This window comes from Carettochelys insculpta, chromosome 19 (assembly GCF_033958435.1).
Source record: "Carettochelys insculpta isolate YL-2023 chromosome 19, ASM3395843v1, whole genome shotgun sequence".
Taxonomy (NCBI): Eukaryota; Metazoa; Chordata; order Testudines; family Carettochelyidae; genus Carettochelys; species Carettochelys insculpta.
The window spans coordinates 17,008,415-17,023,154 of record NC_134155.1 but is presented as its reverse complement, the minus strand read 5'-3'; the positions used below and the strand labels follow the sequence as shown (position 1 = coordinate 17,023,154).

General features: G+C 46.9%; 2 protein-coding genes across 4 annotated transcripts in view; both read right to left on the bottom strand.

The window, feature by feature from the left end:
• RCC1L (RCC1 like) overlaps positions 1-4,771 on the bottom strand; it is a 59,715-nt gene extending 54,944 nt beyond the window's left edge. For all 3 annotated transcript variants that reach the window (XM_075013625.1, XM_075013624.1, XM_075013627.1), the window contains exons 1-2: positions 4,039-4,771; positions 98-227 (exon numbers count right to left, since the gene is read on the bottom strand). In XM_075013625.1, the coding sequence (XP_074869726.1) occupies positions 98-227; positions 4,039-4,725 (817 nt within the window). In that variant the 5' untranslated portion in view covers positions 4,726-4,771. The remainder of the gene's footprint in view (positions 1-97; positions 228-4,038) is intronic.
• A 3,054-nt stretch (positions 4,772-7,825) lies between these two features.
• Positions 7,826-14,740, bottom strand: part of NCF1 (neutrophil cytosolic factor 1) — a 33,275-nt gene continuing 26,360 nt past the window's right edge. Inside the window, exons 10-11 of the mRNA XM_075013789.1 lie at positions 13,822-13,958; positions 7,826-8,609 (exon numbers count right to left, since the gene is read on the bottom strand). Coding sequence (XP_074869890.1) covers positions 8,491-8,609; positions 13,822-13,958 — 256 coding nt within the window. The 3' untranslated portion in view covers positions 7,826-8,490. The remainder of the gene's footprint in view (positions 8,610-13,821; positions 13,959-14,740) is intronic.

The window sequence follows — 14,740 nt, the reverse complement described above, 5'->3', positions numbered from 1 at the left end:
CAAGTCCCTTGGGATTTAGGCTTCTAGAAACATCTCTAATGTTTTCCAATAGCGTATTTATTACCTCTCAAATCCCTACAAGAGCTGAGATACTTACTTGGATTCTTTCTGCTCCTCTGAAAGCCAAGCTGAGAATCCTTGTTCAGCCCCATGCCCCAGACTTTGGTAATGTCAGTGGTTTTTGAGGATATTAGTGTGAAGCCATAGCCACAGGCTGCAGAGGATATCTAAGAAAGGCAAAAAACTGAGTTATAAATCTGTTTTGAGAATTTGAAGCTTATTTGATTTTAACAACTCAGAATCATGTTTATTTAAACCACTGCCCCCAATTCATGGCAGAAGAGTCTGGCTGCAACCCTTACAAGCAGGTCATCAATATGCCTTATGCTCTTATGATTTAAAAATAAAGTGCAAACAACTCTACACAAGATTCTAAAAAGTTGTACTTTTTAGCAACCAGTTCAAAAAGCACTACATATTTTTAAAAAAACAACAGGCCTGATCAAAACTTAAACATCAGATCACCCTAGCTATGCCACACTGGGCCACGAAATGTCACACTGTGATCACTGTAGTTAGGGTGACTTAATTCACTGTATAGACTAGGGTGTGCAATAATTTTTGATGGGAGTAGGGATCATGCCCAGAATTTGGAAATTGGTCAAGGGCCACACTTCCATACTAATGGAGGAGATGTGGGGGTTTGGGTTGGAGGTTGGGTTTAGAAGGGAACTTGGGGATAGTTTAGTGGGGAGCAGGATGGGCTGTCGGGCCTGGGAGGGAGTTTGGGTGAAGGAAAGGGTTTTGACTTCAGGCAGGGGATTGGGATCCAGGAGGGGATGCAGTGTCTGGAAGAGGGGTATGAGTGCAAGACAGTATTCCGATCTGGCGAAGGAGTTTTGGAAGGGGTGGAGGTGCTTGGGAGGATATTGTGACCAGGGCAGGAGTGCAGGACCAGGAGGACAGGTGTTTGGGTTAAGATCCAGGGCAGCAGGGGGCTGTGACCTGGAAGAAGGGATTGAGTTGCAGGGTCTGCGAGGGGATATGGGTGTAGGAGCAAGAGTTCAGAGGGTTTGGTTGGCAACAAAGCTGTAGGAGAGGTCAGATTCAAAATGGGGTGCGTTGCCAGGTGCAGACTAAATGGGAGGTGCTTACCTTAGGCGGCTCCTAGCCAGTACTCTCGCAAGACCCTCAAGCAGACTCCCTTCCTCCTACACTCCTGCATGCTGTGCATAGCAGCGGGCTGCAGGGACCATGTACATCTCTGCACACAGTGCACTCCTTCAGCTGGGGAGGGGGTTGTGTGCCCTGCCCACGCTGCAAGCATGGCCCAGGAGGCTCCCATTGTCTGGGAACTGGCCAATAGGATTTGTAAGATTTTGCTGGGGGTGTTGACAATGTGGAAAGTGACTTCCCCCTGGGGCACACAGTGCAGAGAGACGTACATGGCCCCTGCAGCCAGCCACTTTCACAGGTGTGCTGGGACACAGTAGGCAGAGAGCCTGCCCAAGGGTCCCCCTGGGCCACAGGACAGTGGCAGGCTGGATTTAGTGGGCTTGCCCATGGTCCATATTTTGTATACCCCTGGTGTAGACACAGCTAGATCAACAAGAGCATTCTTCCATCACTTTAGCTTTTATCTTCTCAAGAGATGGATTAACTGCACTGATGAGTGGAAAACCCTTCTATCTACACTACAATTTTACTGTGGCACTGCCGCACCACTGTATTTCTGCCACTGTGACAGCGATAGGTTACTCATGATCTAAGCAGCACCGATAATGACATAGCAAAATTTCCCATGTCTGTACCTGTATGAGACAATTCCAAAGTAATGCAGACTACAGACAGAAACTGTGAACTGCTGTCCCAATTCTACTTGCTTCTTTCCTGAATAAAGTCCAGGGTGAAACGTAACACTAAACTGAACTGTTCTTTTCTTATGTTTCTGTAACAGTACTGCATAGACACAGTACTCAGGTGCATGTTTAACAATCCAGGGAGCAGTGACTAGTGCCAGACACTGGACAGCCCTGGCGAGATTTAAGACCAAAAAAGCTGTTCATCTCAATAGACTGCAGAGCTCAAGCAATACATCTAAATTCACAAATACAGCAACCCCTGCATTCCAGTCCTGGAAGACTTGATGGAGCATGTTAGCCGTGCAAAAATGTGTGATGGTTTTGTGAGTTAGGAGAACAAGAAGCAGAACACAGAAGAGCAAATCTTTTCCACTTAAATACAATCTGAATAGAAGAAATGAACAGGTTATTTTGAAAATTAGTAAATTGTTGGGTATTTTTAAGAAAAAAAATAATACCCAAACATAATTTACATAAAAATATTTACCTAAATTTCAGTTCATCTTGGATATAGTGAAAGCGACCAAGCATTAGGCCAAAGTAAACAAATGAATTGCAGAGGGGTTTTTAATTTCCTCAAACTGCAAATGTACAAAAAAGGCAACTGTCTCTGGGGATACTTTTCTTCTGAACAGTAATTAAGGAAGACAGTGAATTCCCTAGCACTGCAATTTCCCCCCCATTTGTTATGTCTTTGAAATTATATTATATGCCATGCTTTCATTGTAAATTAGGGGCGGTGAACCTAAGGTCTTGACCTAATGGTGGTGTCCAAGGCTTGGTGTACACTGGACCTTACACAGTTCTCGCTATGGCAACTGCTTGGCTATAATTGATGTATCTGCAGTCAACTGTAAGGTGTGTTCTCACTGAGAGAGGTCAACAGGAGCCTTTGTCCCGTTGACCTCCCTTATGCCTCAGGAGAGCAGGAGTAGAGGGAGTTGACTGCAGACCCCAGAGAGATCAATTTCGCCTTCTTTACCAGATGTGAGAAATTGAACTCTGAAAGATTGCCCTCACCACGTCAGTCTTCCTGCAATTACACACAAGCCCTCAGTCAAGGGCCATGTGAGAGAGAGCAGTGAGATTTTCTTTTTGGCACCTCTCACTTGTGCGACTCCCGAACCAACTGATTTTTCTGTAAGTAAGTGACCCCCCCCAATCCAAATAAGGCTCCCCATCCCTGCTCTAGACAATGTACAAGGTCCATGGGGCAAGTACCATCCTGTGTGCACACACAGGTCCAGAACAATATTCAAACAATAACGAACTATAATTAATCAAGATACCAACTTTTTTTAACTACAGACTCAGTTACAATGACAGCAATGGAATCAAGGTAAAGCTGTTAAATTAATTCCCAAAAGCTTCATATTTTAGAACACAGACTACTAAATCTTATTCATTGATACATATCCACTGATTTTAGCATTTTAAGGAAGTTTTTAAAATTACCTTTTAATGAATTTTACCTTACATTTTTCAAAATAACATTTAAAATCTCATACCTTGTTATTGCTTTCACTCATAGTGAGTGACAGTCCTGTTACACCTGAGTTAGCATTTGTCAGTCGTTTGAAATCATTAGAGATTAAGTGTCTCATTAAAACACAGAAAAAATACTCATTGCTAGAGAAAAAAAATTAAACACTGGTTGAATCTCTCTAGTCTGACACCTTTGGGACATGACCAGTGCAGAGCCAGACAATTTGCCAGACCACAGGAGGTCACTATTACCAATGCTTCTGCCACTTTGTGAGCTGTTAGAACACCTTTAGGGGTAAATTACAGCTAAACAACAGCACAGAACATGGAAAACCAGGACTGGCGGCTGTAAAGAAACTTTATGGGACCACAAGAAGCCTGGCCACACCCATGATAAACTGTCACCCGGCTAACTAAAATCATGCCAGATTATAGATGTTGCAGGACACGAGCACACCAGACTAGAGGGATTCAACCTGTATCTTTTAAAATAAAGCCCCCAGGAGGCAGAAAAAAAACCAGAGAAAGGCCAAAGCAAAGCTATTACGCTAAAGCTTTGGGAAAGTATAGGGGCTAATTTTGCAACTGATCCCTTTCTCTCTAACGAGCAGAACCAAACACCTCTGACCACAGGGAAAGACAGGATCAGAACCTGTGGACATAGACCCATCTCCCAGCTCTTTCCACTCACCTTCTCAGCTGTTTCCAGACGGTAGGGTGTTGGCTGTATCCTCCGTGGCTTTTTCCAGCCTGCGTCGGGCTTAACAAAGCTGGGGATCCCCAGCGCCCCCGCATGACAGAAACCCCAGACAAACACCCGCTCCTTCCGCGTGGCCCGCTCCCCCACATACTGAAAAACTGGGGCAGAGTCGTCAGCTTCTCTCAGTTCCCTGGTGCTCCTGGGCCTGGCTGCTTTGGCAAAGCCCCTGGAGAGACCCTGCAGCGGCAGCTCCAGCTGGGATAGCCCCTGCAACGTCACCAGGGCCCCCTCTAACCTCCGCTGCTCCCTCTGACCTACGCGGGATCCCCCTCCCCTCCCCTGGGGGCTCAGCACATACAGCCCCCGACAGGGTGGCAGCCCCTGTGAAATTACCAAGGGCCCCAATAATTGCCTCTGGGGCGGCAGCAAGTGCAGCCCTTTCTGGGCCACCAGGAACCCCCGTGACCTCCCCCGGGGGCCCAATACCGATAGCTGCGCATGGGAGCCCCCCAGCCCGCCGTGATTTCCCCGCCTCGGCAGCTCCCGCTGGGAGCCCAGGCGCCTCTGCCAGCCCCGGCTCTCCACCACGGTGCCAGCAGAGCCTGGCCCGCTACCTCCAAGGCCGGCAAGGTCCGTCGCGGCCCGATAGCCACAGCGCCTGACCACGGGAGCCGCCATCTTGGCGACCTTTCACCTCAGGCCTCCCGCGGCCACAGGGTGAGACACTTTCGACGTCTGTGCGCGAAGCCACGTGAGGGTCACGTGACCCAGAGTGGGTGGTGCCTGTGACAGCCGAGTCACGCTCGGCGGCCCGTTCGAGCATTGCTGCATCTCGCGAGGTCTGTCATTTAAAGGGGCGATGCCTACATTAGGGTGGGGCCTACAGCGCCAAAATGCTTGGTGCGGGGACCTGATCCCGCCACGCCCTGGTTCCAGGCTGTGGTGGTGCTGGCTAGTGGTCCGTGTAGGGTGTGCAGCAGAAGTTCAGATGCTGCCCAGCTGACAAGCAGAGCACCTACAGTGAGGTTTGTATGTCTCTTGGTGGTGCACATTTATTTGCACATTCCTTGGTGCACATAAAAATTATTCTGCACCTGGATAGAAGTGATTAGAGGTAACCTCAAAAATGCTTTAATGTACAAGAAAAACACTGAGTACAGACTGAAAATACTTGGACAGATCCCACTGACTTGCTCTTTTTCTGTGGCACTGTGACATAGCCCCAGCTGGCAGCGCCTACCCTGGTGGGAGCCAGGCCTACTGCATCAGGAATGGACAGCTGTTACCAGCTGCAACCTGTGCCCCCTGAAGAGACCAGCCTCTGTCTCACACTGCAACTCATGTCCCATTTTCTACCCCTCTGTCCTGCACCTCTTCACTTAATGATAACACACATGGGCTGTGACGTGTCTGCATCCATTGCTGCTCTGGTCCCCAAACAGAGCCACTCCCCTGAGCTTTTCCCTTGTCCCATTCTGGCCCATCTCTCTCCTGGCCTCTGATGCCACAGCAGCTCAGAAGGGCTACGTCTACACGTGCACGCTACATCGAAATAGCTTAGCGACATCGAAATAAGCTATTTCGATGAATAGTGTCTACACGTCCTCCAGGGCTGGCAACGTCGACGTTCAACGTCGACGTTGGGCAGCACCACATTGAAAGAGGCGCTGCGAGGGAACATCTATACGCCAAAGTAGCACACATTGAAATAAGGGTGCCAGGAACAGCTGCAGACAGGGTCACAGGGCAGACTCAACAGCAAGCTGCTCCCTTAAAGGGCCCCTCCCAGACACACTTGCACTAAACAGCACAAGATACACAGAGCCGACAACTAGTTGCAGACCCTGTGCATGCAGCATGGATCCCCAGCTGCAGCAGCAGCAGCCAGAAGCCCTGGGCTAAGGGCTGCTGCACACGGTGACCAGAGAGCCCCGCAGGGGCTGGAGACAGAGCGTCTCTCAACCCCTCAGCTGATGGCTGCCATGGAGGACCCCGCTATTTCGATGTTGCGGGACACGGATCGTCTACACATTCCCTACTTCGACGTTCAACGTCGAAGTAGGGCACTATTCCCATCCCCTCATGGGGTTAGCGACTTCGACGTCTTGCCGCCTAACGTCGAAGTTAACTTCAAAATAGTGCCCAACACATGTACCCGTGACAGGCGCTATTTCAAAGTTTGCACCGCTACTTCGAAGTAGCGTGCACGTGTAGGTGCGGCTAAGGGGAATCGAAGTGGAGAGGAACCAATGAAGGTAAAACCTCAAAAATGCTTTAATGTAGAAGAAAAACCACTGAATACATACGGAAAATACTTGGAAAGATCCCACTGACTCACTCTCAGGCACCACCTGGGAAGGATGTACATACTTACACTGTAACCTCAACAGGGCAGGTGCTGCCTTTCTGTTATATGCATAAAACACATCTGACCCATTAGCTTCCCCATCCTCCACTGGAGGTGCTAGTATGCAGTTTTGCCAATGCTCACCAGTTTGTCACAAGTCTCACAACCTGTGGTATTTTTCCTCAAAGCTGCAGCTCCTGCAATCATATGCTTGCATGAGAATCTCTGATTTCCTTTTAAAAAAGCAGAATAAGTTTCTTGCCTTCAGGGCTGCAAACAAAAGCTTGAAAAGTCAATGCCGTAGAAAGAAGGTGGCAAACTTAAAGAATCCCAGCTTTGCATAATAAAAATCTCATGAATTTTAAGGCAATCTGGTGATTTCCAGGGGGCTCACACTCTGTTTTTAAACATAAGACACAAATAATAAAAATTCTCTATATCTTTCTATTCCCACCAGAAGGCAGAAGTGAGTCAAATTTTGTTAGACCTTAGCAGCCTTTGGGCACTTTGCAAAAGTTATGTCACAATTGCAACCATGGACTGCTATTGGTAACAGAGAGGAAGCCGTGCTAGTCTACACACTATCAAAACAAAAAGCAGTCAAGTAGCACATTAAAGACTAGCAAAATGGTTTATTAGGTGAGCTTTCGTGGGACAGACCCTCTTCTTCAGACCATATCCAGACCAGAACAGACTCAATATTTAAGACACAGAGAACCAAAAACAGTAAGCAAGGAGGACAGATCAGAAAAAGATAATCAAGGGGAGCAAATCGGAGAGTGGAGGGGTGGTGGGGAAGGTCAAGAATTAGATTGAGTTAAGTTTGCAGACGAGCCCCTATAGTGACTCAGAAAGTTCACATCCCGATTTAAACCATGTGTTAATGTGCCGAATTTGAATATAAATGTCAGTTAACACATGGTTTAAATCGGGATGTGAACTTTCTGAGCCACTATAGGGGCTCGTCTGCAAACTTAACTCAATCTAATTCTTGATCTTCCCCCCCACCCCTCCACTCTCCGATTTGCTCACCTTGATTATCTTTTTCTGATCTGTCCTCCTTGCTCACTGTTTTTGGTTCTCTGTGCCTTTAATATTGAGTCTGTTCTGGTCTGGCTGTGGTCTGAAGAAGTGGGTCTGTCCCACGAAAGCTCACCTAATAAACCATTTTGCTAGTCTTTAAAGTGCTACTTGACTGACTGCTTTTTGTTCTGATGGCTGCTATTGTTGACCATCAGAGTCAATTTCCTCTTAGATAATATCTTTTGCAAGAAGCCCTCAATAAACACACAGTGCAACAGTCACTGCCAGTTGAGGAAGGTCTTTCAGGATTTCCTTTCTTCAGCAACTCTTGCAACAGGCAATGCAACTTTTGTTGAACATGTAGCGTTTCTTGGCTGAAGGAGACAGGCTGCAATTCAGCAACTCTTTTCTCTGATAAGTTTATTAATCATTTAGCCAATATGAAAATATTACCCATATAAAATGCATTTGCAAACCATAGACATATTTAGCTAGGACAGGATTAAAAGAGATCTATGTATTAACTTTACATGTCTTTCTCTTCCAATGAGTCACCAAAAACAGCTATATTACAAAGCAAGCTAGTGAGTGCAGACCATATCATCAAGGTTCAGAGTACAAATGGTGGAAAAAGAGTCAATTAAGAATCTTTCTTATGGCTGGCTGCAATGAAATGTTGAGCACCTTCATCTACCCTTAAAGTTACTCAACATCCAGAGTGCCTCTATCAACTGTATGATGTGTAGCAATTCATGGTAAACTTTACAAGAAGTGCGATTGATTACTGAGACTATCTTGCCAAATTCTCTGCTCAAGCGAACTAGTACAACCTCATACTCACAGGTTGCACAAGTATAAATGGGGAGTAGAGTTGGCCCATCAAGTGTAGAATGATTTAGATTTGTTGAGATCAATTGCAGGGACCTTAACTGAAGTGTGTTCGCCTAGAGCTCTGAGAACCTCCATGAGGACAGCTGCACTTTTAGACATGCCAAAATTCACCAGGACTATCCAGTCTGGCTACAGAGTCCTGGCAGAGAAGAAGCATCAGCTTTAGTTTTAGTCCAGTGGAATCATTTGATCTTGCTCTTTGTGCTCTCAGTACAGCGATTCATGATCAGGTCCTTACTAGGGCGCGGCGGAATGGCAGGCTGGGCCTTCGATTTGTTTTCTTCTATTTCAGTTTTCTCTCCTACAAACAAGACATAAAAATGTGTGAAAGTTCCATGTCAGGCCCACTTCAATTATCTGTGTGTAATTGACTGGGACTGTCAGAAGGGGCCAAGTGATTTAGGTAGCGTACGCCCATTGAATTTTGATCCCAGTATAAGTGCTCAATCAACTGTAATTTACTTCATTAACTGTTCCTACTAGTGACAGGTAACCTTTTTTACTACCCCTCTTCCCCCCAACCCCATCCCCCGGCACTATATAAACTCTGGATTTTATTTTTCTACTCCATTCATCTGAGGAACTGAGGTTTACCCTCAAAAGCTCATGACCTAATAAAATTTGTTAGTCTGTAAGGTGCTACAAAACTGCTTGCTATACTTAACTTTAAGTATCTGCTATCAAGTTTGGTGGACACTAAGCAAGTGCTTACAGTCACATTCATGCTTGTGCGTTTTGCCCAACAGTAATGGGCACTTGCTTAAAGCTTCATAAATAAAGATGCAGAGCTTTAATGTTTAGGTGGTGGCTGGTAGGATTAGCTGGTCTTTTGCTAATCCAGAGGCTGAACAGGGGAGGAGAGGTTGCACTGAGCTGTTATCTCTTGTGCCGAAGAAAATCAGCTCATGCACCTCTCTCGGCACCTGTGCTGGGGGTTGCTGACTCCTGATTTAGCTGGTCCCTGGATGGGAGTTTGGGAAGTAATTTTCCCCAGATCAGATTGGCAGCGACCTTCGGGGGAGTTCACCTGCCTCTGCCATGTGGGTATGGATTGCTTGTGGCATGCATTTGGGTATATCACAATCATTCCCTTTTCACTGCCAGGGGCACAGGCACTGGTGCACCTGGATCCCTCCTGTTCTTTTTCTGTGGCACATAGATAGTCTTGTCCCTTGAAGGCTGTAACACTTTGGTTTAATTTCCGCTGTTGTGTACTGAGTGCATGTGGCCTGTAACAGGACAGATGGGATGATCTGGTGATCCATTCTAGCCTTAAACTCTAGGCTGGTGAAGCCTGGATCCAGAGGTTTGGTGTGGGCCTATATCTGGCTAACTCAGTTTGCTTTGTAACCAGCTGTGTTGCTCCAGCACCATTGTACAGCTTCCCATTCACCAGAAATGCATCACTTGGCTTGCAGTACATCACCTCCCATTATCTGTAGACATTTAAGACATTTCAGAAATCAGAAATAACTCTTTTCAGCCCTTTGGAGGTTCATACCTGGAATTATAGGGCCTGCCTTGATTCCCCTTCCATGGTTTTTCTTACCCTCAGTGCCCTGCTTCTCCAGAAACAAACCTACTCATCTCTTGACCTCATTCCAGCTGCACTCTTCCCTTCCCTTTCACTTTTTCATGTATGTCTAACTCTTCGTATGAAACCCGCTTCCCTATCTGCTGCTTGTAGAAGATAGCTTTGTCAGAATTATGAGCAACTAACCACCATCAGCCTTATCAGCCCGTTTCACAACAGTTTCTCTAACCGCTCTCCCTCAGCCTGCACTGTGCTAAGTAGAATAAACCCAACTGCGTTGTATCCTGATTCTTGTCTGTGCTCAGCACACCGAGCCATGGGTGAAGGCAAGGGAAGGTGCACATCCTCGGCAACTTGAAAAGCTGACTCTTGGCCATTTCTTACCATCGTGATTGACCCAGCTGCCTGACACTGCAGTAGAAGTGCTGTCTGCAGCTCAGAATTAGAGCAAGTGGCCTTCATTAGCTCCAGCGTATGGCCTCCCCCACTGCCACAAACACCCCTGAGCAACTTCAGCAAGGTACAAGGACTTGCCATGCAGTGGGCACAGGGCCATCATTACCCATATGCAGAATACGCAGCTGTGTAGGACATTAAAAATCTTGGGCATCACTGAGTGTTAATGTCCACCCAACTGTCTCGTCCTATCCCTGTTCTGTGGCTCTGCTTCCTTTGGAAAGGATCTAGTTCAGTGGTTCCCAACCTGTGGTCCATGAACCCCAGGGGTCTGCAAGGGTATTACAAGAGGTCCATGAAAAAGTAAAAAGATAAATAAAAATGATCATAGAAATTAAGTTTTAAATAAATGACAAAGAGACAGTCAATTATTATTTTTAAATTAAATATCTTCCAGTAATATTATTAAGTGCTGTCTGAAAAACTATGTTGTAGTTTCCTTTTTTTTTCATTGACTAAAGTGTACATAGCAGGAAGAATTGGCTTTGATTGAAGTCCATGAACAGTTTGGGGGCAGGTGATTGGGGGTCTGTGAATGGTTTGAGGTCTATTCCAGGAAAATTGTTCAATAGGATTCTCTTGGAGAGAATGAAGACAGAAATCAGTAGATGGCTCAGGGAGGAACAGGCCATCTTCTGAAGCGAGAGATCCTGTACTGACCAAATAGCAACTCTCAGAGTGGTCCTAGAACAGACACTTGAGTGGAACTCCTCCATGTACATAACCTTCACAGACTTTAAAAAAGCCTTTGACAGCATTGATAGACACTTTGTGGATACTGCTGCAACACCCTGGCAGCGCATTCAAAATTATTAATTTGATTCTTTCTACGTACGAACCCTCAGCACGACACATTGTTCACAATTGTGTCTTGACAAGATCCTTCAGTATACTCTCAGGAGTGCAGCAAGGGTGCCTATTGTCACCTTTCCTGTTCTTGATCAAAATGGACTGGAGTATGAACAGGACAACAGGTGGCCATCAACAAGGCATTCAACGGACATTTTTCAAACAGCTAGAAGGCATTGATTTTGCTGATGATGTCATCCTCCTTTCACACCAACATGAAAGCATGAAAGAAAAGGTCACAACACTAGACAAAACTGCTTCTGTGACCAGACTGAGCATTAACAAGGGAAAGACCAAGACAGTGAGAATCCACGAGTCCAACACCACCACCATCCGCTGGGAGGGGGTGACCTGGAAGATGTGGAGCAGTTTACCTACTTGGGGAGTATTCAGGCATAGATGGAGAAACAGATAAGGTTATCAGTGCCAGGACAGGGAAAGCAACAGCTGCATTCAAGACTCTCTGTCCCATATGAAGTTCACAAACAATATGTGTGAAGATGAAACTGTAGATCTTCAACACAAATGTGAAGAGTGTGCTCTTGTATGCATGCAAGACCTGATGTACTAAAAAGGCTTCAAATCACAAGCTACAGACATTCATAAACAGTTGCCTGAGGTACATCCTTCACATCAAATGACAAAACTTTGTCACCAATGAGGAGCTTTGGAACTGAGCAGATCAAGAACCACTTGAGGTTCAAATCAAGAGGAGAAAGTGGGGATGGCTAAGCCACACTCTCAGAAAACCATCATCCATCAAGCTCTCACATGGAACCCGCAAGGAAAACGCAAAAGAGGAAGACCTTGAACAACATGGAGAAGGTACACTGAGATTGAAGGACAACAACAGAGGTACACCTGGAGCCAGCTAGAAGTTTTGTCCCAAGACAGAGTGAAGTGGAGGAGATTTGTAGATGACCTGTGCTCCATGTAAAGTACAAGGGTTAAGTAGTAGTAAGTAAGTAAAACAGTTTGGAGGGTGATTGGGAGTCTGCACTAGTGCAAGGTTGTGAATCACTGATCTAGTTAACTCCAAAGTGAAAAAGTCTGCCAGACCTATTAGTGAAACCTGCGAAAGAGCCATTCAAGTGATAATGAAGCCACTTAACAGGCATTAGCCAACCCCAGATATATATTATGAGTTTCTGAATGTACTGTACAAAACAAAAAAGCAGTCCTGTAGCACCTTAAGGACTAATATAGACTAAACAAGCTACCTCTTAGTCTATGGCTAGTGTGCTACTTTATATAGCTACTGTGCTAGTTTACAGGACCTTAGCTTAAAATTTGTTTTAAAATACTACATTAGTGTATTGGTTAAGATTATAACATCACATCTCTACAGAATTGTCATCCCACTCACCCTCCCATGCACCGTTAGGCTTAGGGCACCAGATTAATAGTTAGGTTGACCATCCATCCCATATTGGGTGGGATGGTCTTGTATTTGGGATTCCAAAAAAGTGTCCCAACTTATTTTTTAAAAGGGATGAATTATCCTGTATTAGGCCGTCCCTGCCCAGCCTCAGGAAAGTGTGAGCAGCTGCTGCTTCCCCAGGGCTGGGGGCTGCCACTTCGGCAGGGCTCCCAGGGAGGCTGGCAGCTGTGGCTTCCCTGGGGCTCTGGGGGAGGGCTGGTTGGTGCCACTTCCCCAGGGCTGCAGGGGGATTGCCAGCAGCTGCCACTTCCATGGCACTCCCGGGGAGTGACAGCAGCTGCTGCCTCCTTCCTGGCTCCCCCGGGGCTTGGAGGAGCCATATTTCGGACAGGGAGAGATGATCGTCCTATTAATAGTACTTTGTAGGGCCCCATAAAACCTAAGGACGGGGTGGGTAGACTAGGAAGCATAGTGATGTCCACCACTTCTGAGGCCTAATGCCCATAAGGGTCTCCTTAGCTGCGTCTACACGTGCACGCTACTTCGAAGTAGCGGCAGTAACTTCGAAATAGCGCCCGTCACGTCTACACGTGTTGGGCGCTATTTCGAAGTTGAAATCGACGTTAGGCGGCGAGACGTCGAAGTCGCTAACCCCATGAGGGGATGGGAATAGCGCCCTACTTCGACGTTCAACATCGAAGTAGGGACGTGTAGACGATCCGCGTCCCGCAACATCGAAATAGCGGGGTCCTCCATGGCGGCCATCAGCTGGGGGGTTGAGAGATACTCTCTCTCCAGCCCTTGCGGGGCTCTGTGGTCACCGTGGGCAGCAGCCCTTAGCCCAGGGCTTCTGGCTGCTGCTGCTGCAGCTGGGGGTCCGTGCTGCATATACAGGGTCTGCAACTAGTTGTTGGCTCTGTGTATCTTGCACTGTTTAATGAAAGTGTGTCTGGGAGGGGCCCTTTAAGGGAGCGACTTGCTGTTGAGTCCGCCCCGTGACCCTGTCTGCAGCTGTGCCTGGCTCCCTTATTTTGATGTGTGCTACTTTGGCGTGTAGACGTTCCCTCGCTGTGCCTATTTCGATGTTGGGCTGAGCAACGTCGAAGTTGAACATCGACGTTGCCAGCCCTGGAGGACGTGTAGACGTTATTCATCGAAATAGCCTATTTCAATGTCGCAACATCGAAATAAGCTATTTCGAAGTTGGGTGCACGTGTAGACGTAGCCCTTGAGTACAACCGTCCTCACCCCCAGCCATACAGGGTCTAGTAGTCCCATGAGATTGGAACTTACTGATCACGTTGGACTTATTCAGGAGATTGGTCTTGGTCTTCCTCTTAACGTACTTCATGCTGTTCCGCCTATACGTCTCCTGGCTGATGTGCTTCCGGCTTTGGTTGTGGATGCTCTTGAAATTTCGGATGGACGACCTGCATACAGAAAAAGCAAATCTTTCAACCTTTGCCATTTTAAGTCTCCGTGCTTTCTTACCTTCAGGTCCCCACGGCTGGACTCTCTCCTCTTGTAGGGCTGGCAGAGCCTCATCCTAGGGAGAGCATTCTCATTGGTCTTAGCCTAAAATGGCTTTTGATTATCCCAGGAAAAATGACCCTGAGATAATGTCAGTGGCAGTGAGCAGCTTATGTGATTTGTTTTGTAAAATCTGTCAGGCAGCAGCTCGTGGCTATGAATGAATGCTTTAAACAAGAATAAATACGTGTAATTATGCCCTAGCTTCACAGGAAACAAACAGCAGTGCTCACTCAGTTCTTCCATCCATCTCAAAGTACATTGCAGAGGAAGGTGAGCATCAGTTACTTTCCCCAGCCCATGTAGCATAAAAGTCTCAAACTCAGGGCCTGTGGGCCATCTACGACTGGAACATTCTCCCAATCTGGCTCACGTGTCCTGATGGCCTGGGAGAGGTATCCATGACCATGCCCAAGCTCCACCCCTTCCTGCCACCACCTCACCCTCTCCCCACCATTGCATCCCTTCCCCTGAGGGATGTGGCCTCAGGGATTTCTGGGGGAAGGGAGGGGCAGACCTGGTGCAGGTCGACTATAGATGGCCTATGGGCCCTGAGTTTGAGACCCCTGACAAAGCAGGTATCTCCCAATTCTAAGCCCCATCCACTGGGCCACACATATGCCTATTTATATCCCTTACATATGCCTATTTATATCCTCCCTACATATGCCTATTTATATCC